General features: G+C 36.6%; 1 protein-coding gene across 2 annotated transcripts in view; it reads right to left on the bottom strand.

The window, feature by feature from the left end:
- LOC145287716 (uncharacterized) overlaps positions 1 to 26,965 on the bottom strand; it is a 640,174-nt gene that overhangs the window by 166,727 nt on the left and 446,482 nt on the right. Inside the window, exon 3 of one of the 2 annotated variants that reach the window (XM_080135468.1) lies at positions 16,190 to 16,271. The exons of the other annotated variant lie outside the window; for it this stretch is intronic. Coding sequence (XP_079991594.1) covers positions 16,190 to 16,271 — 82 coding nt within the window. The remainder of the gene's footprint in view (positions 1 to 16,189; positions 16,272 to 26,965) is intronic. 2 annotated transcript variants of the gene reach the window in all.

The following is a 26,965-nucleotide window of genomic DNA, read 5'->3' as shown; positions in this document are numbered from 1 at the left end:
AACTATTATAATAGAAGGCTTTCTTACACCTTGGAATCTCTACTGTGTAGAGGTGGGATTTAACTGCCTGTCGGGTTTGTCGGAGGTATTCACGTCGAGAGAGTATACGTGTTTGTAGTTCGTCAGAGCATTTACCATTAATGTACTTGTAAAATAGGCGGAAGGACGCAGCATTTCGTCGATGGGACAGAGGCTGAGGCTCGATGACAGTTCAAGACCTAGCAGGTTGGCAACTCTCTTTGGAACCGTGTCCAGGAGTGAGAGACGATTAGCCGATGCACCAGCCCAAATGTAACAACAATACTCCATGCATGGGTGAATGGTGACCTTGTAGCGGTACAAGATACTTTCAGGCCTAAGTAGTTTTCGAGCACATTGAGAGAAAGCCCACATTCTTTGCAGCAGTCTTGGCAATGCTCTCAATGTATTTATTCCAGTTCATATTCTCTGTAAACGTTAAACCAAGGAGTTTAATGGAAATACTTTCGGGTAATGTGTTCTTGGCCGTTGCTTTTGATGGTAGAGAAGGTTTCTTATAATTATTGAAGGAAACAAGTTTAGTCTTGGCAGCATTGAATGTGATCATCCATTTTTGTCCCCATTCCACTAGAGATTGGAGGTTATCTACTAGTGTTTCTACCATTTCCTTAGATATGTGTTCATTTGTTTTCCCCTTGTGCCTGTTATAGAGAGTGGTGTCATCAGGAAATATACCTATTTCAGAAACAATTTTATCAGAGAGGTCATTTATGAATATCAGGAATAATAAAGACCCAAAGATAGACCCCTAAGGTACTCCCACATTTATAGTATATTATTTAGATGACTGAGCGTCGAGGACAACATGGATTCTTCTCTTACTTAAGAAAGATTTAATTACATTATGTATTCTTCCAATGATACCATATGATCTTATTTTCCTTAGAAACCCATCGTGCCATATCCTGTCAAAAGCCTTAGATATATCGAGGGTTACTGTTGTGACCTTATTTTAGGGGTTCACAATATCAAACAGGAGAGTCGGTAAAGTCATGTCAACGATTAGGCTGGCATGGAATCTCTGATTAGAGAGTCCAAAATGGCTGCCTTTCACAGCGATGGGAGAGTCCATATGAAGACAGGAATAGGGGTGTCAGTTACCCCAGAACAGTTACCGCTCTACCCTCCCTTGTTTTGTCCAGTGAACGGTATATATGTTCAGAGACTACAGTAAGGACATCTGCTGTGAAACGGGCTTGCCTAAATCCAAATTGATTGTCGGTCAGGAGTTTAGCAGCTGTAAGGTGATGAACTAGAGCTTGATTAATAAAGGACTCAAATATTTCGGCAAAAAGAGAGAGGATTCTAATGGTGCGATAATTTAATGGGTCAGTTCTTTTGCCAAGCTTCTTGAAAACTGGTACCACAGAAGCGGTTTTCCAGCAGGCAGGAAAGCAAGATTCATTAAGGCATTTGTTGTAAAGTTTGGAAAACTGGAGCAACCTCAGCAGAGCATTTTTTTAATAGCACAGCCGGGATGAGATCAGGTCCACACGCTTTTGAGGTGTCTAGGCTTTTATGATACCATATACTTGAGGAGGGGTAATTTACAAATCATCTAGTGTTGCGTCTGTCAGGGAGGAAGTGGTGCGCCGGCAAACCGACTAGCAAGCAGGTTAGCCTTCTCGGTTGTTGTGCAAACAACCCCATGATTGTTTGATAGTGGGGGAATCGTTGACTGCCCATTATTTGTTGTAGATTTTCCAAAATTCACGTCTTCCTCATTTTTGCACTTCGATGCGTTTTCTGGAGGTTTCAGTGTATTCTGTCTTAGATGTCGTTATTTCTCTCTTACAATTACTTCCAGCTTCTATATACTTCTGTCTGTTTGAAGTGGACTTTTGTCGGTTGAATCTGCGCTACGCATGCTGCCTTTGAGTAATGGCAGCTGCACAAATTGAAGTAAACCATTGGGAAGAGTGGAACTTGCTATAGAATTTCCGTGTGGGAACCTGTGCTTTAATTGCAGTTTGGAACCATTCAGTGGTCTCATTTGCCTACTGTTCAGCTGGAAGAGAAAAATATTTCCCCATGGAAAATCTCTGATGAGATCCCTGATTGCTCCCAATCAGATTTTTTGTAATACGTCGTTGTTTTGAACAGTTGCTCTTCAGTTTTGGGTCGAGAATTTAGGGCAATTTCTACCATTATCACAGCGTGATGTTTCGATGTTAAAAAGCAAATCATATCTGTGACTATTGTGGACTTTTTTGCAAATTTTTAGCACTTTGAGAATATCGACATAAAAAAACAAACGAACTGAAATATAAAGATAATTTTCAGGACCTCATAGTCAAAATCGACGGGAGAATGTTGCAATTTAGCTAGACAGAATTTTCCGCGTTTTCCTGATTCTTTATTCTGTTTGGCGTATTTCTCTTTTCTTTTTGTTGAAAAGTGACTTAGTTTTAATCTGCATGTTTTTTATTTACATTTTTAGTTAATTTTTTATTTTTACTTCATTTATTTTATTTTTATGCTTGCATTTGTGTTTATGAATTTGTTTATTTGTTTATTTATTAATTGTTGTTATGGTTTTCATATTTGCTTTTTTTGTTATTATTATTTATTTATAAGTGTGTGTGTTATTATACTCACGCACAGCACAATGTTGGTTTTAAAGATTTCGTGGCGGCGACGAGAGTGTTAACAACGATCAATTAAGAGCCTCAGTTGAAGCGAATTCACGCATGAGAACTTGCTTCGTGATTAGACGTAACGTATACCACGATTTACAACCATTAAAAAGACAAAAAAAATCTTAATAAATTGGTGCCGCACGACAACCAAAAGAAACGCCGTTATGAAGTGTCATGTGCCCTTCTTTTAAGCAACAAGAACGACTCGTTTCTTAACCGGGTTATTACTTGCGATGAAAAGTTGGTTTTTACGACAAACGGCGACGCACTGTTCAGTAGTTAGACGACACTTCCCGAAACTAGAATTGTACCAAAAGACGGCCATGCTGATTGTTTTGTGGTCTGCTACTGGTCTCATATATTAAAGTGTTTTTTAAATGCAGGCGAAACCATTACGATGAACAAGTACTGTCAACAAATGGATGAAATACATCAAAAACTTCGACGAGGACACCTAGCTTTAGTCAACAGAAAAGGTCAAATTCTCCTCCACGACAATACCTGACCGCAGTTTGCTGAATCGACCCTGCAGAAGTTGAACGACTTGGACGACGAAAGTGTGCCTTACACGCCATACTCTCAATATCTCTCACCTACGAACTATCACTTTTTCAAACATTCCGACCATTTTCTACATGAGAAATGTTTCAAAAACCTTAATGATATCAAAAACGCCTTCAGCGACTTAATCGCCACTTGAAGGTAAGTTTTTACGCTACTGGCATAAATGCATTCTTTTGTGTTGGGAAAAGTGTGTTGATTCTGATGGTGCTTATTTCGATCAATAAATGTTTGATTGAGCCGAGATATGTTGATCCGAATTTAAAAGTTAAAAACCGCAAGAACTTTCTTGTCAAGCTGATATTACTAGAAAAAAGAGAAATAGATTTGTGCGAGAAAGCCAGACTTAAGTGAATCTCAAATCATGATTTCCAGCTAAAATATATATTTATGTATTCAATCTGGTCCTTCTTTACTTTAAAGAAGAAAAAAAAATGCAAAAAATATTCAATAGTTAACGAACCATCACAGTTTTTACTGGTTGGATGATTTAATATAAAAACACTAGAAATAGAAAGTCACGTACGTTTTAAAATGGTTTCATACAAACCTTTATTTTTATTGCCGTCTTTCTTTTAATTTCAATGAACATCTGCTTTATGGCAACGCCTACGAGTTAAGAAAAAGTACAAGCACAATGGCGTCAATAAACAGATGCAACATGATACGCTGCATCACAAGCTCTACTGGGTGGAACGATATTGTCACTCTTGAAATGACGATATGCTTCCATTCCCGTTTGCTGAAAACCGGTTTTCATTTTTTGTTGCAGACCATCCTCTAATTGGCCAGCTGTGTACAAATCCCAATAGCACTAGGAGCCTTCTATCATGTCTAACAGTGACACAATGTTCAACAAGCGAGATCGTCCGACTATCCGTTTCCCGCTCCCACTGATGTCTGACTACCCGTTCCAGTGTCATCCAACTACCTGCCCCAGTGCTCACCGACGCCCAGCGACCCGTATTCGTGCCTATAGCGTCCAGCTATCAATTCCAAGAGACTAATCTTGTCTCACTCAGACTAATCCTGATTATACCCACTCCACTCCCGACAAATTTTCCACGTTCGTTTTATTAGGTAAATAAAGCACGTTAATGATCGTCATAATCTCTGTTCCGTCTGCCTGCTTCCCACCGGACTACAACTTGGATGCCTTCAAGTCCAATGTTAACAAATTCCTAATGAACCGCCCCCTTAAGTAAGCACTTCATCAGATCCCCACACTAACGTAATGTACTTGCAATAACCCTTATCCCTGAGTAGCTTCCGGGCCTTGATAAGTGGTGATCACTGTGTAAAAAAAATCGAATATCAGTGTTTGTCATTCGTCTTTTTCTATTGCCGTTTGCTTTTTTGCCCTTGTCTCTACTCTATTCTCGTACGGTTGATTTACATTTTTCACATCAACCTCTCGACCATCAGAAACAATGCCATAAACATTCAGAATTCAGAATTTTATCAAACATAATACCATTTCCAGGCATCCGTTGAGAAAACAACATAAGAAAAAAAGAAAGAAAAATCGCAGATCAAAATATTTGGTTTATTTTGGAGAGTAAAGTCTTAGCTTCCCACCATAGAAATTTGGAGGTCCTGAAGAAGATATTAAGTGAAGAATCTCACAAAAATAATTCGTGACTCGTGTAGAGCATTCACCAAGCGTTTGTAGTAGATTATTGATGCATGGGGGGGGAAGTTTAAATTGAATAAGATTTGGGTGTTTTGAATCTTAGTAATACTATTGCATATATTTATGTATCTGTAATATTTTCTTTATTTAATACATATGGGCAAAAACCTTGTACCGAACACCCTGTACGTTAGGGACATTGCAGAGGCTGCTATAAAGAAAGTGGGATTCATCCACCGTGTTTAAAATCATTCACACTTTAGAGTATCCTATATCTCTACAAAGCCAGCATACGTGCATGCATGGAGTATTGTTGCCACATTTGGGCTGGTTCATCGATCACGTGTCTATTCTTTGTAGATAAAGTCTAAAAAGTTCTTCAAATCTAATGGGTCCCATACTGCAAACTAATATCCAATCTCTGTCCCATCGCCACACTGTTGCATCTCTGTGACCGTTTTACAAATGCAAGATATTCCTAAAGCCTTGAACAGATTCCAAGTCTTCATATCTGATTTAATATTAATGGAAGTAATATGAAAGCGGTGCTATTTTAAAGCTAAATATATTAAGTTTTTTTTAAAGTTATTGGTTTTTCTCATTTCTTTTCAGATCCAGCATGAAGTCCACTAACCATAAGAAGCTTTTTGTTTGCATGAATTTTCAAAAACTGAATTATGAACACTTGTTTAACATGCATATCAGATATCCAGATCTCACACTCTTTGATTCATTTTGTGGAGATTTGTGACAGGACTGGTCTATGTGTCACCCATTTCAAGAGACCTGGATGAGTTGAAGACCCGAATAACAGAAAATGTTGCAACCATTGACAACACAATGCTTGTACGTGTTTGGCAAGAATTGGACAATCGGCTTGATGTGTGTCATGTGATTATTAATGTTTACATTGAACATCTTTGAACATTCCATGAACTGTATACAGATACTCTATGGCTGACTGGGATAGCTTCCGTACATTCATATCTGATTTACCTCTGCATTCCATGTTTAAAAAGGATGTGCCCTCTATAGTATCAGGTCTGACCGAATGGTTAGTTGTAGGCATGGACCAATTCATACCATCTAAAAGATTCCAACAGAAACCTAACAGCCAGCCATGGTTCTCCTTTGAATGTGCTGCTGCTATCGCGCACAGCAATCACTTTTTCCATAACTACCAACGTAATAGATGCGCTGAGACTAAAGCTGCTTTCAGGAACGCCAGCAATCACTGTAAAAGAGTAATAAAAAATGCGAGCGAGCTATATGCTCAGTCTGTTAAATCCAAAGTAGCTGATCAGCGGCTTGGTTCCCACCAGTTCTGGCAAATAACAAATAGGATCCTGAACAGAAGTGTGCGTTCTATCCCAACCATTATCAATGGACCAGAGGTCATATAGTCAGCATCAGACAACTATTTTCAAAGAATTTTGCAGCTAATTCTACGCTATGCGACGAAGGCCATCAACTCCCCATATTTCCTCCTATAGCACAGAACAAGCTAGGTAACATACAGATATCTGTGCATGAGGTCGCCAAGCTAATCAAGAACCTTGATTCCAGTAAAGCAACTGGCCCTGACGGCATCCCAATTATAGTGTTAAAAAAGCTTCAACCAGAACTTGCTCCCATACTTACGAAACTGTTTAAGCGTTGCCTTAAGGAGAAGTGCTTTCCGACTCCCTGGAAGACCTCATCAGTTTGCCCTGTATTTAAGAATTCAGGTGATAAGTCATCTCCCTCTCAGTACAGACCAATAAGTCTCCTGTGTGCTATGAGTAAGTTGCTGGAATCCATACTAAATAGAGAAATAGTAAACCACTTACGCAGAAACAATCTTCTTAGTGACACACAATATGGTTTCCGTTCTGCAAGATCTACCGCAGATGTGCTAACGGTTATATCTCACAGGATTAGTGAATTTCTTCACAAAGGCTTCCTTTCTAGGGCAATTGCTCTCGACATATCAAAGGCCTTCGACAAGGTATGGCATAAGAGCCTACTTCACAAGATTTCCAGCTACGGTATAACTGGAAATGTTTTCTCAATCATTAAATAATTTCTCTCCTATAGGTTCATAAGAGTAGTGGTCGATGGATAAAAATCAGAGGCCTGCGGTATTAATGCTGGAGTCCCTCAAGGGTCCATCCTGGGCCCAACTCTCTTCCTGATCTACATCAATGGCCTCCCTAAACACATACTTAAATCATTCGATGACATCTATGCTGATGACACGACCATCTACGGCAACAAAGGCTGTAAATGACAAAGTTCTCTCTGATTCTCTCTCCTCTGGTCTCGAGCGCGTGGTTCAGTGGGGGAAAACGTGGCTGGTTACCTTTAATGCATCTAAAACCAAACTCCTATCTTTACATCAGAAACGCTCTGATCCCAATCTGGCATCAATTGAAATGGATGACCCTCGTCTAGGAGAAGCTCCGTGTTTTGACGAGCTTTTGGGTTTGACCTTTACTCCTGATCTGAAATTGAACACGTACATCAAGTCTGTTGCCAAGGTCGCTGGAAAGATAGTGGGATCCTTCTACCGCTCCAGAAGATATCTCACTACTGATGCAATTCTTTCTATATAAAAGTCAAGTACGTCCAAGGATGGAATACTGCTGCCATATCTGGGCAGGAGCTGCTAAAAACAGCCGATCTTGCCTTGACAGAGTACAAAATAAACTTCGTGGCTTATTGGGGATGCCCTTTTCTCTACCCTGCAACCTCTCTCCCACAGAAGAGACGTTGCGAGCCTACCCTTGTTTTATCGTTATTTCCATGGCAGGTGCTCGTATGAACTCCAATCTCTGGTCCCCACTCGCCAATCTTTCACGAAAAATGGCCGTCTAGCTGAATCCACTGTGAAAAATTTTCCCCACTCTGTATCTGTGCCTAAATCAAAACGTGGATTCCATGAACAAAGCTTCTTTCTTATAACTGCACGCCTGTGGAACTCTGTTCCGTCTGTCTGCTTCCCCCCTGACTACAACTTGGATGTCTTCAAGTCCAACGTTAACAAATTCCTAATGAACCGCCCTCTTAAGTAAACACTTCATTAAATCTCCACACTAACGTAATGTACTTGCAATAACTCTAATCCCTGAGTGGCTCCCGGGCCTTGATAAGTGGTGACCACCGTGTAAAAAAAAAGATGAAAAACTAGAGATTACAAGTTTTCTGAATATGCCAGATGCGTTTTAAGATCATTTATATTCTCGAGATATTCAGTGTTTAAATGTTCCCTACTCTTTTGGATTATTTTTTATTTTAATGGACTGTGTTCTGGTGAACTCATTAAACACACTCTCGACATACATAGCCCCAACAAATCGGTTTAGCAACAAGATCCTTTTCATTCACGATAAAAGTCTCTAGATGATTAAAAACTTTCACCTAAATACGAATAGTTGGCCGACCAAGGCTGATTTCACCTGTGAAATGTAATTTTATAGATAAAACGCTTTTATTGTTTTCGACGGAAAATATAAAATATTATTACCTAAATCGTTTTTTTTTAATTATTTTTTCGCATCTTCTGTTTTTTGGATTATTTATGACCGAATGTTTTTTTTTTTTTTCGTCTTCTCTTTTACAGGCATTTTTCAGGCAATATTTTACGACCGGGCAACGCCGGGCATATCTTCTAATATATCTATGAAAGTGAAAATGTGTGAGACAGCACTTCTCAACCTATGTATTCAACGAATGTTTGATCTACAATCTTGGAATTTGATATATAGGATGTTCAGACACGTGAAAAATTTTTAAAGCCATTTTCATTTGGAAAAATGAATGCTAAAGGTCAAAATTTAAAAATTGCACGTGGCAGTCGTCGGATGTTTACTGTTTGCTAACAAGCTTACTTACCAGATAAAACGAAAGAGTCGGCATATAAAATCAACATTAGATTCTTTGATATAACAAGGGTGCGTTCCAAATGATTTTTTCCGTTTAAAGCACAATTGAACCATGATACCTGGGTTTTTCATTTTAATCTTAAATTCAATCCATTGTCACCACACAAGCAGCAAGGCAAGGGATATTAAATCAACAATAGGTTCTTTGATATGACAAGGACACGTTTAGAATTACATCCAAATAATATTTTTTAATTTTTTAATCCACTAATCTCGCAAATCTAATGACTTCACAAATTGAGTTGGATAATGAATCAATTCATTTTCTTCCACAACAGTGTCGACAAACTTGTATGTGGCTGTCTTACTTGACATTTTTAGCTGAATAATAACGTTCATGGATGTTTTTTATGAGGTTCAAGAATAGCTTGTTCACTCAACAAACTAGATGTCTTATGATTAATTTGAATATCTGGAAAACATCTTTGTTACCAACTCTTCTTTTGATGTAGCTAAATTACAGAAGTAATGCGGCAACGAAATTCACCCTTAACTTGCCGGCACTTTTCCGTTCTCAAATTCCCACAATTGATGCGAACATTTCTCTGCGGTAGATCGTTCTGCAAATGGACACGCACATTTTGAGTTAAATTTAATGTCTTCACACGGAGCTAAAACGTAGAGTATTTGAAGCAAGGATTCATTTCATCTGCTGGTGTTGATTGAGGAATTACAATGTTTGTGTGAAATCTCCTGCAAGCAATATTAATACATTCCCAAATTGTTTGGCATTGCCACGCATATCTTGCAATGATCGATCAAGAGCCTCAAGTGATTTTTTGTATGCCATTGTGCATTCATCTCAAAAACAATAAGTTTGCATTTTTGCAATATTTTTCCCATGCTGGATGTTTGGAAGATATTGAACATGACAATCTTGGGATATTGAATGCTTAATAGCAATTTAAAACCTGAAAGAGTAGTTCTTCTGCCTGATATTAAAGTCGCAGCTATTCTGCATGAAGCAAGAGGCTGTGTCATTTTGTGATCTAATTGCTGCCAAAATCAATTTAATTAGAAAGGTTTTACCAGTTCCTCCTTGTTGAGTTCTACATAGCAGTTATTTTCAAATAACTTTCTATTCTCACTGTATGACTATACTTTTCTAATTTAAACAGGAGTGTTCGATGTTTGGACAATGCCTTATTGACAATAATAAATAAAGTGACTAAAATAGGAATTATCCATATGTTGACAATGTTTTAATCACTGTAAATAGTTTTGGTGACTAAAGAAAGGATTTATTAATGTTCTGACAATACCTTATTCACTGTAAGATATTAAGGTGACTAAAATAGGATGAGGTGTTAGAGGGGAATAAATAGAAAGGAAGATAGAGAAACAGAGATAGAATAGAAGAAATACGAAAACCATTCATTTCAATTGATGCTAGATAAGGAACAGAGCGTTGATAGTGTAAAGTTAGGAGGTTGGTTTTAGATGCATTAAAAGTAATCAGCCATCTCTTCCCCCACTGAACCACGCGCTCAAGATCAGAGGAAAGAGAATCAGAGAGAGCTTTGTCATTTACGGCCTTTGATGTGTTGCCGTAGATGGTCGTGCCATCAGCATAGATGTCAACGAATGATTTAAGTATGCGTTTCGGGAGACCATTGATGTAGATCAGGAAGAGAGTTGGGGGACTCCAACATTAATACTGTTGGCCTCTGATTGCTGCCCATCAACCACTACTCTTATGAGCCTATCAGAGAGAATTTATTTAATTATTGAGAAAACATTTTCAGTTATACAGTAGCTGGAAATCTTGTGAAGTAGGCTCTTATGCCATACCTTATCGAAGGCCTTGAAAGCCTTTGTCGAGAGATTCACTAATCCTATCTGATATAACTGTCAGCACATCAGCTGTATATCTAGCAGAACGGAAATCATATTGCATTTAACTAAGGATGTTATTTCTGCTGAGGTGGTTGACTACTTCTTTATTTAATATGAATTGCAGTAACTTACTCTTGACACACAAGAGACTTATTGGTCTGTACTGAGAGGGAGATGACTCATCACCCGAGTTCTTAAATACAGGGCATACTGATGAGGTCTTCCAGGGTGTTGAAAAACACTTCTCCTTAAGGCAACGCTTTAACAGTTTTGTAAGTATGGGGGTAAGTTCTGGTTGGAGCTTTTTCAGCACTATAACTGGAATGCCGTCAGGGCCAGTTGCTTTACTGGAATCAAGGTTCTTGATTAGTTTGACGACCTCACGCATAGATATTTGTATGTTGGATAGTGTGTTGTCTTTTGTAGGAGGAAATACGGGAAGTTGAAGACCTTTTCTAAAAATTACTAGTAAAATTAAAACCCCGCACTGATGGAACTCGGCTAGGACCCCTGTTTATCTGGAACTCTCGGCTCACATCGTCTGGTCCCTCTCTAGGATTGTTACATTGAATCATGTATGCTGAAAGCGAATATGGAAACCGCAGTCTGAAAGAAAAACAGACACGTAAAATTCCATTCTACAGTGTAAATTTTAATTACTGTCCGGTCCATCAACATTGGCGAACCTGACAAGAGATTGCTAAAACTTGTGGAAAAAATTCATTCTTTTACGCGAGAAACATTTTGTCGTCAACTTTTTTTTTGATATTGGAATCTCCTGTGTGTAGTAGTGTTTATTAGAAATTATTCAGGATTATTAATTTCATTGAAGTCGTTTTAGCAAGTAAGTTAATTTCTTCGATCGACAAGATGCAAATATACAGATGGAGACCCAAAATTTGTCTGCCAACAAAAAAATATAAGTCTGTATTTTTTCAAAACTATTTGAAAGATATTTAAAATATATTTTACTAAGATGTTTTTATTTATATTTAAACTGATATTTTGATGTCAACAGAGAAGTTAAGTAAGTTCTTTTACGATTTAAAAACGTATTATTGTGTAGTAGTAGTAGTAGTAGTAGTAGTAGTAGATAAAAGTTTCTCAAGAAAATTCCCCTCAACGAAAGTGAGATTTTAGTTTCTTCATGCGATTACATGTAAACGCCATGAATTTACGTTTATGAGTTTTTTAGATGAAGTTTGGATATTCGAATTATTTGGATTCTTCAGATTACTGTTCTCAACTTAAGCGTCATTTTCACAACTTTTCGGTCCATGTAACCTCCGACCTTCTTCAAGTATCTTATCGAACCCGGGAATGTTTCTGTCGAACTCCGGAATTTGGACAGAGTTTGGAACGAAATCTTTATTTGTTGTATTTTTCGATCACTTCAACTGAGAATTGAACTTCCTTCATGCAGGAGAATATCACTTTTACAGTTTATCTTTCCCAGTACACCAACCACTGAGTCAGGGGTCCTTGCGTTCGAAATTCCATTCAAATTCCTGAGTTCTACAAGATACACCTGGAGAATGTCAGAGGTTACATCGACCGAAACGTTGTGAAAATCACTCCAGATGAGAACAGTCGTCTGATGAATCCAAATAATACGAATACCTTTAATTTACTTTTTTTACGAAATGTCTTAAACAAGTTTTCAGACTTTTTTGTATAGACACACATGAAGCTCTAGTCTCCTTCGAAGTAATCTACTCCGGCTGTAACGTTTTTTTTTTACATTGGCATCATCACTTATCAAGGCCAAGAGGCCACTTGAGGACAAGGGTTAAAGAGTGTATAGTAGAAATTGAACAATATAGTAACCGTTAGTAATAGAGATCATTGATATAGATCAGGAAGAGAGTTGGGCCCAGGATGGACCCCTGAGGGACTCCAGCATTAATACTAAGAGCTTCTGATTTCTGCCCATCAACCACTACTCTTATGAACCTATCAGAGAGAAATGATGTAATAATTGAGAAGACATTTCCAGCTATACTATAGCTGGAGATCTTGCGAAGTAAACCTTTATGCCATACTCTATCAAAGGTCTTTGATATGTCAAGAGCAATTGCCCTAGAAATTTAGCCTCCGTCGAGAGATTCGCTAATCCTATGATATATAACTGTAAGCACATCTGCTGTAGATTTAGCAGAACGAAAAACATGTTGCGTGCTACTAAGAAGGTTATTTTTGCTGAGATGGTTGATTACTTCTGTATTTACCACAGATTCCAGCAACTTACTTATGACGCACAGGAGATTTATTAGCCTGTAGTGTGAGGAAGATGAGCGATCACCTGAATTCTTAAATACGGGGCATACTGATGAGATTTTCCAGCAATTCCCCTTAAGACAACGTTTAAACAGTTTTGTAGGATGGGCGCAAGTTCTGGTTGAAGTCTTTTGAGTACTATAATTGGAATACCGTCAGGCCCGGTTGCTTTACTGGAATCAAGGTTTTTGATTAGCTTGGCAACATCACGTACAGATATTTGTATATCACATAACATGTTTTCTGATACAGGAAGAAATATTGGAGGTTGGCAGCCTTGGTCGTAAAGGTTAGAATTAGCTGCAAAGTCCTTGGCAAAAGGGTTTGGTATTGTCTGATGATAACGAGATTACCTCAGGTCCATTTGTGAGAGTTGGGATAGAGCACACGCTTCTGTTCAGCATTCTCTTTACTATTTGCCCAAACTGGTGGGAACCAAGCCGCTGCTCAGCTACTTTGGACTCGACGGACTGAGCATACAACTCTTGCATTTTTAATACTTTTTACAGTGGTTGCTGGCAGTTCTTAAAGCGGCTTTAGTCTCAGTACATCTATTACGTTGTAAGCAATGGAAAAGCACATTTCGGAGAGGACAACGACTGGCTGTTAGGTTTTTGCTGCAACTTTTTCGATGGCATGAAACGGTCTATAATTACAATTACCCATTCTGTCAGGTTTGATACTATAGAGGACACATCCATTTTTAACATGGAACGCAAAGGTAGATCTGTTATAAATGTGCGGAAGCTATCCCAGTCAGCCATAGAGTATCGATATACTATACGATGGAGAGGTACATCTGGGGACTTATTACATTTCATTTTTATCTTGACTGATACAACTGAATGGTCGAAAGATCCAAGTGGAGACAGAACAGAAGCTGAAACAAGTTTAGAGCAAGTTGTGAGAAAGAAGTCTAGGAGACTTGCATACTAGACGTCAGTATCGGGAACACAGGTGGGTTCGTGAACAATCTGAGTGAGGTCATACGCAATGGAGAAATCATGACAGAATTCATCATCGGTCTTGTTTGAGTGAATTAACAATTCCACATTGTGAACATTGACGTCTCCACAGACATGAATATTAGCTGAAGGATAAGTAGATAGTGCGTGGTCAATTTTCTCAGATATGCTTTTAAAGATAGTTAAGTCCGTTGTTATGAGAGCAAATATAAATGCAGTAGTTTGAGCAAGTGCGACCCGGAAGCACATATAGGGTAAGTTAGGATCTTATCGGGAGATGCCCTTACCACATCGAAAGCCATCTTTTATATAGGCACATATTCCATGCCCATGGCGATATTGGGGGTCAGATTTGGAAGTAAAATTAGAGTATCCTTTAATTACGAACTCATCTAGGGAAGTGGTCTGTCCAATGCTAGTTTCACTTAGAAATAATATGTCTGGTTTAGTCTCCTGTAATTGGGTTTCAACCTTTGGAAGGTTAGAACATAGACCCCTGATGTTAGAGAAGGAGATCTGGTAGTGGGGGGTGTACGTTAGAAGTTGGAGATCCGGGTTTAATCGTGTGTTTTTTTATTGAGACTTTTCATGATGGTGTTTTGGGATTTGTGGACTAGATCGACGGACATGCCTGAAGCAGGGCAGAGAGGGGAAGTAAGAGAAATAGAAATGAAGAAATATTTTTGTAGCACATGAAAAGGTAAAGCCGTAACAATTACCCGCTAATATGGCATCGAGAGGCCCCACCAGAAGCTACTGCATGGTCCAGAATCCATTCACTAAATTGCAATACAGCTCCCCAATACTTTGAACCTGCTGATATGATAGCCTCCTTATTGGTTAATCCAAGGTTCGAGTCCCTGACTATCAGGCTGGTAAGATCAGCCCAGAGAAAACGTTTACCTTCAGCACCCTTACTAGTGACATGGCTACAAGGATAGGCATAGAAACAGAAAATTTCCGTCATCCCTGGTGGCTATTCAAGCAAAATACCACCGTCCTGGAAAGCAGATTTTTCTTCTCCCTTTGTCAGAAAAATCACTCATTAAAAATGAGGACTGAGGGACAAATAAAGAGAAGCGACAGTAACGGAAGCTGCCGATACCGCATCCATAATGCATTGTCTACTCTCCATTAAAAAAAAAAGTATTATACTTAATAAAAGTCCATTTGGTGTGTTTAAGAGGGGATTAGGTGAAAGATTCCCCCTCACCAACTGAAAATGAAAACAATTGCAAAATCTGTTATGTTATCAACTTGGAAAATATAAACATTTATGGAAAAGAAACATCAATGGTGTACTGTTCAAACAAATTCTCAAAGTAAAAATAGAAATCCTATTGTGTGAGTATGTCAATGGCCCTCATCCCAGTCTTTTTCTTCCCCTCTATTGTCTCATAATGAAAGCCTCTAAGGTTTTTCTTGAGGTTATGGAATAACCAAAAGTCGCAGGGGGGAAGGTATGGAAGGTGAGCAACTGTCTTCATGCCCATCTTAATCAAATAGTCTGATCTTCCGCATCTTCAGTTCCTCGCGAATAATTGTGTGTACAGTTTCCATACTAATATCAAACTGTGCACTCTATAGACACCCGACGGCATTATCCACGAAATTTTTTATTTGGCCAATCAACTATGCTGTTCCTTACTTTTCCTAAACCTCTCATCATCTCTCACAGAGTTTCTGCTTTCCTTGAATCTCTTATGCCACTCAAAAACTAATACCCGATTCATGCAAAATGATCAAAATATCTGAAGATTCAATACGTTTCTGTGACATATTTTTCAAAGTTGAAAGCAGAATTTTATTGCATTTTTTTTTACACAGTGATCACCACTTATCAAGGCCCGGAAGCCACTCAGGGATAAGGGTTATTGCAAGTACATTACGTTAGTGTGGAGATTTGATGAAGTGTTTATTTAAGGGGACGGTTCATTAGGAATTTGTTAACATTGGACTTGAAGACATCCAAGTTGTAGTCCGGTGGGAAGCAGGTAGACGAAACAGAGTTCCACAGACGTGCAGTGCATATCCTTTTTCTTATGTGTCCTTACATTTAACTTGGGTTTTTGAAATTCACCAGCTGTGACAATAAAACTTTAGTAGGATGTATTTCAATTCCTGCTCTTGTTTTTTAACCTTCAATTATAAAGAACTGGTCAGTTATCTCATAAAATGTATAGATATATAATACTGAATTTTTAAGAATTTATAACAATTTTAAATTCCTGTAAAAAAAGAAGTTTGGAAACTTATTGAAGACATCTTGTACATATGGATCCAAGGGGAAGTATTTTACTCAGCTTTTTGGCTTACCTTTCACAGATACTGGTAGCAAGATGATAGCTTCTGCGTATGTTTGCAAACAGGTAACAATTGCCGAATTTTTCTTGCCATCCTAAAATAGAATGGAAAATAATAAATTATAAATAAGGTTCAGGATTTTGTTTTGAATAATCAGCTGACTTTTTTTAATAATCATTTGACTATTTAAAATAATCATTAGCCTTTTTAAATAATTATTGAACTTTTTAACTAATAATTTTTAACACTTTAACTTTTAACACAATGATTTAGCTTCTTAATTGATGTTTTAAGTAATTAATTGATTTTTTAAATAATTATTTGACTTTTTAACTAATAATTTTTTAACACTTTAACTTTTAACACAATGATTTAGCTTCTTAATTAATTGATGTTTTAAGTAATTAATTGATTTTTTAAATAATTATTTGACTTTTTAACTAATTATTTGTATTTGTAAAAATGGTTTTACTTTTTAAGTAATCATTTTACTTGTTACGTCATTATTTTACTTTTAAAGTTAATATTTGACTTTTCAAATAATGATTTGACGTTTTAAGCAAATATTAGCATGTTTTAAGTAATTATATGACTTTTTAAACCATCATTTAACTTTTAAAATAATAATTTCAGTGTTTAAATAATAATTCCTCCATTTAAAATAAGCATTTTATTTTAAAGTAATTATTTGACTATTTATTAATTATTTTACATTTGAGTAATTTTTAAATCATTTAAAATAATTATTTGTTCTTTTCAATAATCATCTGATTTTTTAAAATAATCATTTGACATTTTAGAAATCATTTGACTTTTAAAATCATCATTTGACTGTTTAAGGAATCTTTTTACCATTTAAAATAATTTTTGTCTTTTTAAATAGCCATTTGACATTTTAAGAAATTATTAGGCTTTTTACGTCTTTAGACATTAGACTTGTACTTTGTAATTTGACTTTTCAAATAATCATTTCACTAAGTAAATAAGCATTCGTGTTTTTAAATAATGATCCGACTTTAGAGTAATCATTTGCTTTTTTAATTAATCATTTGACCATTAAAAATATTCGTTGGGCTTTTTAAATAATCATTTAACTTTTTTAATTAATTATTTGATCATTTAAAATAATGATTTATCTGTTTAAGTACTCATTTTACTTTTTAAGTATATATTTGACTATTTAAAATAATCATTTCAATTTTAAAATAGTCGTTTTTATTTGTGAATAATCATTTAGTTTTTTAAATAATCATTTTACTTTTAATTTATCATTTAGCTTTTGAAGTAATCATTTGATTTTTATAGAATCATTTGCATTTTAAAATAATTATTTGATTTTTAAATAATCATTTAATGTTTTAAGAAAGTATTTTAATATGTAAAATAATTATTCTACTGATATCTAAATGATCATTTAATTTATATAGAAATATTTTAAATATATTAACGTTTAAGTAATTATATGGCTTCTATAAGTAATCATTTTACAATTTTAAATAATCTATTATCTTGGTTATCATAATATGACGTTTTAATAGTCATTAGATTTTTTTAATACGCATCGTTTAACTTTTCAAGTAATTATTTCGTAATTTTAAATAACTATTTGTTTTAAATAACTATTCGTCTTTTTAAGCAACTTTTTGGCTGTTTACCTGACCATTTGACTTTATTCAAAATAATAAATTTTCTTTTTAAATAATAATTTTACCATTTAAATGATCATTTGAATTTTTAAGTAATCATTTGATTTTATAAATAATCATTTGTCTATTTAAAATAAAAATTTGACTTTTAAATATTCATTTTACTATTTAAATAAGTTTTTGCCATGATGTCCCTGAACAATATACTTAGAAAGTGCCAAGCTGGATACAAGTTCTCCAATACAGAGGCAAAAATTAACCACCTGATGTACATCGACGACCTGAAACTTTTCGCAAGAAGCGAAAAGGAACTTGAGACACTAATAAACACTACCAGGATTTTCAGCCAGGATATCCAAATGGAGTTTGGTATCGAAAAGTGCGCACTACTATTGATTGAGATTGTCGGACTGACTTCCTCATCTTGGTTGTTATTGTCACAACGTTTCGGCCGTTTTGCCCTCCGGCCTTCATCAGGTGTTTTGCCTCGAACTGAGGAACCGTTTGTTAGAATTCTCGAACCCAACCCTTTATTATTATTAGGGAGTACCGTGTTCGGACTCCAGCTAGAGCCCTATGGGGACATAGTTTGCTGGGTGGAAGAACACGAAAAAGCGGTAACTGAAGAGGAGACGGAAAAATCGGGTATAGCCAACCAAGTCTGGATGGAGAAGGGGGACCATCGCCCCCTATGGGATGAAGTAAAAATAATAAACACAGAGACCCACGGGAAAGCGAGAAAACTTAAAGAAACAGCTCACATGCTTGGACATAACAAGCTACTGAGCAAACTAAGCGTAGAGCTGAATGCAATTTGGACACCTCTGATAGAGAGAGAGAGAACCTTGAATAACAACATAGGTTTAACAGTAAGAAAAACCAACTAAGAATTGTTCTAGTGACATATGGCCAAGTGGTCCTAGACGTTGTATCAAAGTTTACAGTGCTGAGTTCAATCCTGAACGAAGGCAGTGAAAAGTAACATTCAAAACAGAGAATCAGCAACTATGTTCCAAAGCCTAGCTGGAATCCGAACACGGTACCCCCGTAATAATAATAAAGGGTTGGGTTCGAGACTCCTAACAAACGGTTCGATACAAAACACCTGATGAAGGCCGGACAATAACAATGAAGTTGTGACAATAACAACCAAGATGAGGAAGTCAATCCGACAATCTCAATCAATGAAAACACCTCATCTCAAAAATACAGACAATTACTGCGCACTACTAATTATAAGAAAGGGAAAACTGTAGATAACAAAAGGCATGGGACTACTTAACCATATGGAAACGAGAGCTCTATGGGGACAAGACGCCTATAAATACGTGGGAGTTCTAGAAGCAGACACCATGACAGTCACAGAAATAAAAATTGGAAAGAAAACTTCTAGAAACAAGATTATATAGCAGAAACCTAATAAAAGGTTAAATACATGGTCAGTATCACTAGTAAGATGCTCTAGATAGTTCATAGGGTAGACCAAAGAAGAACTGAGACAGCTCAATCAGAAGACCAGGAAAGCCATGATCATGCACAATATAGTACACCTAAAGAACGATGTTGACCGACTTTACGTGAAAAGGAAAGAAGGCAGGAGATAACTAGTTTTTATAGAAGACTTTGTGCATGACACAAAAAAGAATTAGAAAAATACATAACGAAAAAGACTGAAAGAATAATCATAGCAGCGAGAGACATTGGACCCCCCCAGACAGAAAACAGGGACATAGAAGAGACGATTACAGAAAAAGGTGGGAAGAAAAACAACTACATGGAATATTCATAAGGATGACAAAATATAAGATTACTTGGACATGAATGCGAAAATGGCACATTCATAACTGAATCTCTTACAACTGCAAGATAATTAAACAAGAATCAAAAGCATCAAAGGAAAGATCGATAAAACACAAGAAAACTGTAAATGCAGACTCTGTGGACAAAGAGACGAAACGATAAACTATATAGTAAGTGAATGTTGCAAACTAGCCGAAAAGAAATACAAGAACAAGCACAACCAAGTGTGAAGGGCAGTACACTGGGAATTATGCAAACAACTGCATCTCGAACGCACAGATAAATTATGACGATTATGTTCGAATTGTTTGGTTGTTATGGCACTTCTGTCCAACCATACCTCTACCTTGCCATCCTCACTTGTTCTCACTTCATCAGGGACCTCCTCAAATCATTTTCCAGCACACTTCACCGCCAACCCTCTTACACACCTCCCAATATATCCGGAGTCCTATGCGATCGTGTCTTTTGCGGTACTCTCTCTGGGCCAGTCCACTACACCCTGCTGCAAGGTGCGCAATTGACTCTGGTGTCTTACCACAAATCCGGCATTCTGCAGCAACTTCCTCTCCTAGAACCACTTTTTTGAACAATCGTGTTTCTAATGCCTGCTCTTGTGCTGGGCACACAAAAGCTTCAGTACTCTTAGCCAGATACCCAGCTCTAAGAAATTGCCATGATCTTTCATCAGCCACTTCTGCTATATCCTGGAAGAACCTTCCATGCATTTTCTTCCTAGCCAGTTCCTCTGCCTTTTCTCTATCTATATACGCTTCATATAATCAGCCTTGGTCTCACATACCTCCACTTCATTGACCACAACCTTAATCATCCACTCCCAACTTCTAACTACATGCTTCTTCAACGACATCTCCTCGGTTCTAACACAATCTTTTACACTTTTCAATCCTCTCCCACCATCTTTCCTCTTTTGATACAGCCTTGCTACGCTACTTCGAATGTGAAATATACCAAACATTGCTGAAACTTTTCTTGTTTTGATATCCATAGCATGCAAATCCTTGTCAGACCATTCTAAAATTCCCGCACTGTATCTCAAAACACCGACTGCCCATGCATTTACTGCTTTCATTAGATTTCCTCCATACAGTTTCGACTTTGGAATTAGTTTCACTCTTCTTACTCCTTCCTGACTTTTTCTTTCATTTCTCTGTTCATGATGCCTACAGCGTCCCGCATTCCCAAATACTTATATCCTGTATCTTCTATTTCTTTCATGATTTCTCCATTTGGCAGCACTATTCCATTCGAATGAACCTTTACTCCTCTTTTTCTCACCAGCACCGCACATTTACTAATCCGAAACTCCATCCCAATGTCATCTGAGTATGTCCCCACAAGTTTTACCAATCTCTCCATTTCCTTTTCATTTCTACCGAATATTTTTAAATCATCCATAAACAGTAGATGGTTGAGGCGTCTTGTAGTGAAGTAGAAAAAAAAAGAAATTAAAAATAAATATATAAGACCCAGCTGTTCCTTCCAAAAGGTTGAGCTCTTCAACGTCCAAAAATAATTCACCGTCACTTCTTCCAACCCTCGTTTCACACTCTGCGCTCTTCACACCTGCTTAAAAAAAGTACCGTTTATATGCTGTCCATTTCTCCACTTATGCAAATTGACTATCAACCAGAGCCATCTAGTTTTCCATTTCTCCAAACAGCCAATTTGCAAAGGGGGACAACTCAAACCACACAGAGCAATCTAGTTTTCCAGTTCTCCAAACAGCCAATTTGCAAAGGGGGACAACTCAAACCACACGTCTATCACCATATCCAAAGTTATACCCCAATTTTTCTCTCTTCAAGAGGATGCTCAGTGGCATCATTATCATAACAAAAAGAAGTGGCGATAACGAATCTCCTTGGAAAATTCCACGTTTAATGTCAACCTGTCTCATTACCTCTCTGTTTACTGTCAGCACCGTTTTCCATTGAGCCATACCTGTCTCTAAAATCCCTACCACATTCTCTGTAACCTTCATCATAAATAGTGTTTCACGTATCCATAAATGAGGAACCATGTCATAATCCTTTCTGTAATCGATTCATGCTATGCTCATATTTCTTCTTCTTGTTCTTGGCGTCCTGAATTAATGCTTTATCAATCAGTAGTTACTCTTTGGTACCTCTCGAGCCATTCCGACACCCCTTATGTTTGTCAGCAAAAACACCACTACTCTGAAGATGTTCATAAATTTTCTCTGCAAAGATTCCAGTCAACAGTTTCCACATCAGTGGCAGACATGTTATTAGTCTATAATTATTGGCATCAGTTCCCTTTGCAGTATCTTTCCTAATCAGTGTTGTTCTTCCCTTCAGAAGCCAATCAGGGACATCTCCCGACACTACGACCCTTTGCAGGGCAGCAGTTATAGGTGGATAAAGGCATTCCTGGCATCTTTTGCATTTGGGGTGTTGTTATTTCCCGCTTGTTTACTACCATTTAATTCTTTATACACCTGAGACTGATTGTCTCGGAAAAGGTTGTTTTGCCGAAACGCAACAATTTTTCCAACAAAGTTTCGAATTTTCATACCACCAGTGTGGATCTTCTCTTTCAACATTGTTAGAACGCTCATCGTTCCATTTTCCAGCAATCTATACCTCCTTTCAAGCTTGTCCTTAGCTTTCTCTCCTAGTTTAAATCCTTTTCTTATTTCTTCGATTCTACCAATGTCTTTTCGCCACCGTTTAATACTTTTTTTAAGCCGCCTCTGCCAGTATGGCCTTCTATACTTTGTTTCTCTCTTTTCCCTCTGTATTAAGCCAAGACTATTTTTACCTCGCTTTTTACATTCCGCCTATCACTGCTCTTCATGCTTGGAATATCTCGTCTCTAATAAGAACCTCTCTTAACTTCTGAAGTAATACTTTTTCTACAGAAGTAAAAGTTCAAACTTCATCACCAATTCTACCTACATCTACTCCTTACACTGGTTCCATTGTCTCAAAATCAATGATCTCATCTACCTTAGATCCTTCAAACCCCTTCTCGTCACTTCCCCTAACCATAGAATTCCATACCTCCTCAGTTGCCCGCCTCCCATCATCGCTTACTTTTCCCTTCTGCACTTCCACTCTCTCAGTTCTTTCATCAGAGCTAATTCATCAATTTTACTTCCATTATTTATTTCATTCTTAACCATCCGTTCAATTACTGAAAGTAGGTTGTTATTTTTAATTTGTTTTAACTGGGATTTCAAATTTCCGACACTTCTAGCTCCTCCTCCTCCTCTCGATTTCCTTTCTTCCCTAACTTTTCGGATATATCCACCAGATTTGGTACTTCCACTTCTTACAAAGCATTCCCATAGTAATCTACTTTCCTCATCCGTCCATGTTTTTTTGACATTTCCTGTTTTAACTCCCTTCGTGTCTTGGGACCCTCTCTGGCAATTCTCACTCTCCCTCTATCCAGCCACATCCTCAGAATTTCGAACAGTTGTATGATGACGATAGGACCAAGCCTGTTGACCAGTGGGTGACACCTACCTGACCTGAGGCCATCGCAAGACGTTCCAGCCTCATTCACGTCGTTATTTTCAATATTTGACATTCTTCCATAAATATTTGACATTCTTCCATAAATATTTGACATTCTTCCATAAATGGGGTTAGTCCATTTTAGGTTACACCACCACTGATAGTTTTATCGAGACATCATCACTAGAAGGGTTCCCCACCAAGGTCAAAGATCCCCTCGCGACCTTTTTCCTCCACCACCACCACTACTACCATTACCACCACCAACAACAGTAGAAATAAAATCTACAATGATAATAGTAACACTAATATTGGTAGTAACAATAACAACAGCAACAACAACAATAACAATGACAGCAAAAACAACACCTATAATAGCAGCTACAATAATAATAAAAACATACCACCACTACCCCCACAACTACTGTTACTACTACTACTACTACTACTAATACTACTAATACTACTACTACTACTAATAATAATAGCAACAATACGAACAACCAATAAATAATTGGGCATTTTTTTTCCTTTCCTTCGTATTAATTCAAACAGTTAAATCCGGAAAAAAACTAAGGCTTCTCTTGTCTTTCGTATTAGTTCAAACAGTCCCAAAAATGTCATGCATTTTTCCACGGCGACGACGACGATGACCAGACACAAATTTACACATTTCTATAGGCAAATAATAATAATAATAATAATAATAATAATAATAATAATAATAATAATAATAATAATGAAAATAAAAATAACAATAATAATAATAATTATAATGAAAATAAATAATAAAAACATTTAATTTTTTAAATAATCATTTCATTTTTCAGCTAGTGATTTTACTTTTTAAATAATTATTAGTGTCTTTAAATAATCATTTCGCTTTTTAAATAATAATTCTATTTTTAAATTATCATTAGTGCAGTTAAATAATCAGTTGACATTTTAATTAATAATTTTACGTTTAAGTAATCATTAGTGCTTTTAAATCAATGGTAAGCGACTGTTGCCATAATGCAAAGTCATTTGCAAATGTTATTGGGAAATGTGGAGGGTGCTGGAAAACCTGGGGAAACTTGTTGTCACTCAGTCTCCAGGAAACACGACAGGTTAGTATCAAAGAGAGATCTTTGCTAACCTGTGTGAAAGTATCTTGTGAGCCAACCATAATAATAATAATAATAATAATAATAATAATAATAATAATAATAATAACAACAACAACAATAATAATAATAATAATAATAATAATAATAATAATAATAATAACTAGCGGGGCCGGTGGAAATTCCACAGAGGATTCATTCATATGTAATATACTGATGTTGACATTCTGTAGATATTAAGCGTAAATTGACACGCTCTGATATTACTGTAGCTTTTTTGTTAAAACTGCAAAATATTCATCTAAGCGAGCAAGAACGTCTGGTAAAGCCCGGTCGTAATAGACGCTTAAATATGATATTTTAATTCTTGCAGATTTCGTATCTATATAGAGTCAATGTTCTATCGGTTTTTATATGTTATAATGTTGCGATTTCAAAAATAAAAAAATATATGCATATGACTTGGGTGCATTAACTTGAATTGAAACCGAAATAAAAATTTATGAGGAATACATATATATATATATATATATATATATATATATATATATATATATATATATATATATATATATATATTATTTCTTTTAAATATAATTATCCACTGACACGTGTTTCGTCGTCTACGACTCATCAGAATGGCTGAATCTAGCAAGATTCGAAATCAGATTTCGAATCTCGCTAGATTCAGCCACTCTGATGAGTCGTAGACGACGAAACACGTGTCAGTGGATAATTACATTTAAAAATTAAAAAAAAAAACAATAATATATGCATGTCGCTCTCTATTTAGGGGGTATCAAATTGGCCAAAGGGAAAATTATTCCCAACTCGCGTTTAGATAAAAATGCACTTTCGTATAAATAATTGAATTCGTTCAAAGAGTATCGCTAACAAAAACAAATAAAACATCTCTCTCTCTCTCTCTCTCTCTCTCTTTCTCTCTCTCTCTCTCTCTCTCTCTCTCTCTATATATATATATATATATATATATATATACAAGCAAAGATACCCGCGCACGGGACTTTTCTGCTGTCAGGTACGCGATTTGTGGGCAGCTTTCCAGTAGGTGTGGATGTTGTAAGAGGGAAGTAAATTTCAACTCGATGCTTAAATCTCATCTAACACATTGAACACATTGAATACTGAAAATATACCACAATCAAATCATATCAGTTTTTCATCATATCGTTTTGTAGAACGTTTCATTGAAGAGCCTCGTGGTAAACTACATTTCTGCTTCTTTGATTTGGAGCCAGAATGTAGAGTTTTTCTGAATTTCCTGTCCGGCTGATGGAGACGTAGAACATACCGTGACTGAAGCAGTCTGATGTCAGGTCTACGCCAATGGTTTTAAACGTCTGACCTTGTCTTTTATTTATGCTCATTGCCAAACACACCTTCACAGGGAACATTTCTAGATAGTAAAATTACAACAACGCCCCAACATCCACCCGGCCGCCGCCGACATCCCCCCGCCCCAATATAAACAAAATGTTGGGGGGGGGGGGTAAACGTGTGGGTGCTCATGTTAGGTTACATTATCATAGAAAAGTGATCCCCCACTTTTCTTCAAAAAGATCCAGGGTCCAGGAGTTCATACCATGCAAACGGTAAATTTGCGACGGGTTTGATTATCAGATTTGGTGTCAGAAGAAAAAAATCGGTTTGTGTAAAAAAAAAACGAAAATAAATGTCTTTTTTATCATAAAAATAATTATTTCTCCAATTATGAGAAAGTAAAAGGAGGCCTGGGGTCATTTTTTGGCTCGTTTGGCACTTTTTTGTTTTTAGTAAATGCACGGGCGGCCATATTGCTTGCCAAACTGTAATGATTACGTTGGATACTAAATGTCTTCAAATATGAGGAAACTACTCGTTTGCGCAAGAAATAAATGCAATATTCGTTCTCAGCGTCCCCCAAAACTGATAAGAATCAACAATTAAAAGGTGAATGCCGAGGCGTCGGTAAACTAAAAAAAAAAATACCGATTTATGGTAATAATTATACCATAGCGATGTATGTGATATCATATCTGGTAAAAAATTATATTTTATATTAAATTTATATAATTATAAAACTCAAATGACCTTGTAACGGGTATTGTAACCCAACATCCGGTTTACGACTTCCGGTTGCGTATGCGTACATAAACTCTGAGGATGTGGCGTGATATAGGGGGAGTGAGGGTCTCAAGACATGAATGGAACAGCGTAAACAAATAAACATAAATCGCTACTTTTGCAGAATTTGACCTGCGCACTAAATTATTATTTAACATGTGAAGGGTGGGGATGTTTTGCAACTATTCTGTATTACAATTATACTGTCACAATTTTCTTACAAATAAATCGACTTTAACCCGTTGACAACGTATTGTTTTACTGTGTACGTTTCCAGCGTTCCAATTCTTTTGTTTGTTTTTTTTCGCGTTTAGATTACCCAAACAAAAAAATGTTAATACTTTCTGCATTTTTTTACATTATATTACGTTTAAGTTATTTTAACGCAATTTTCTTACAAATAAATCTACATTAACCCGTTTACAACCATAAGAGCATTTTACAACGTATTGTTTTACTGTGTACGTTTTCAGCGTTTTTTTAATTGTTTTTTTATCGCGTTTAAATTAAAAGATATATCAAAATTTGAATTTAACTTTAAGTATAATGCTATCTGTTCAGTGCACATTTACCTATAAGTATTACAAACAAACCACTTATAGTACA

The sequence above is a fragment of the Euprymna scolopes genome, chromosome 11 (assembly GCF_053919585.1).
Source record: "Euprymna scolopes isolate OS-2025 chromosome 11, ASM5391958v1, whole genome shotgun sequence".
Lineage (NCBI taxonomy): Eukaryota > Metazoa > Mollusca > Cephalopoda > Sepiida > Sepiolidae > Euprymna > Euprymna scolopes.
This window is presented reverse-complemented; position numbering and strand designations above follow the sequence as displayed.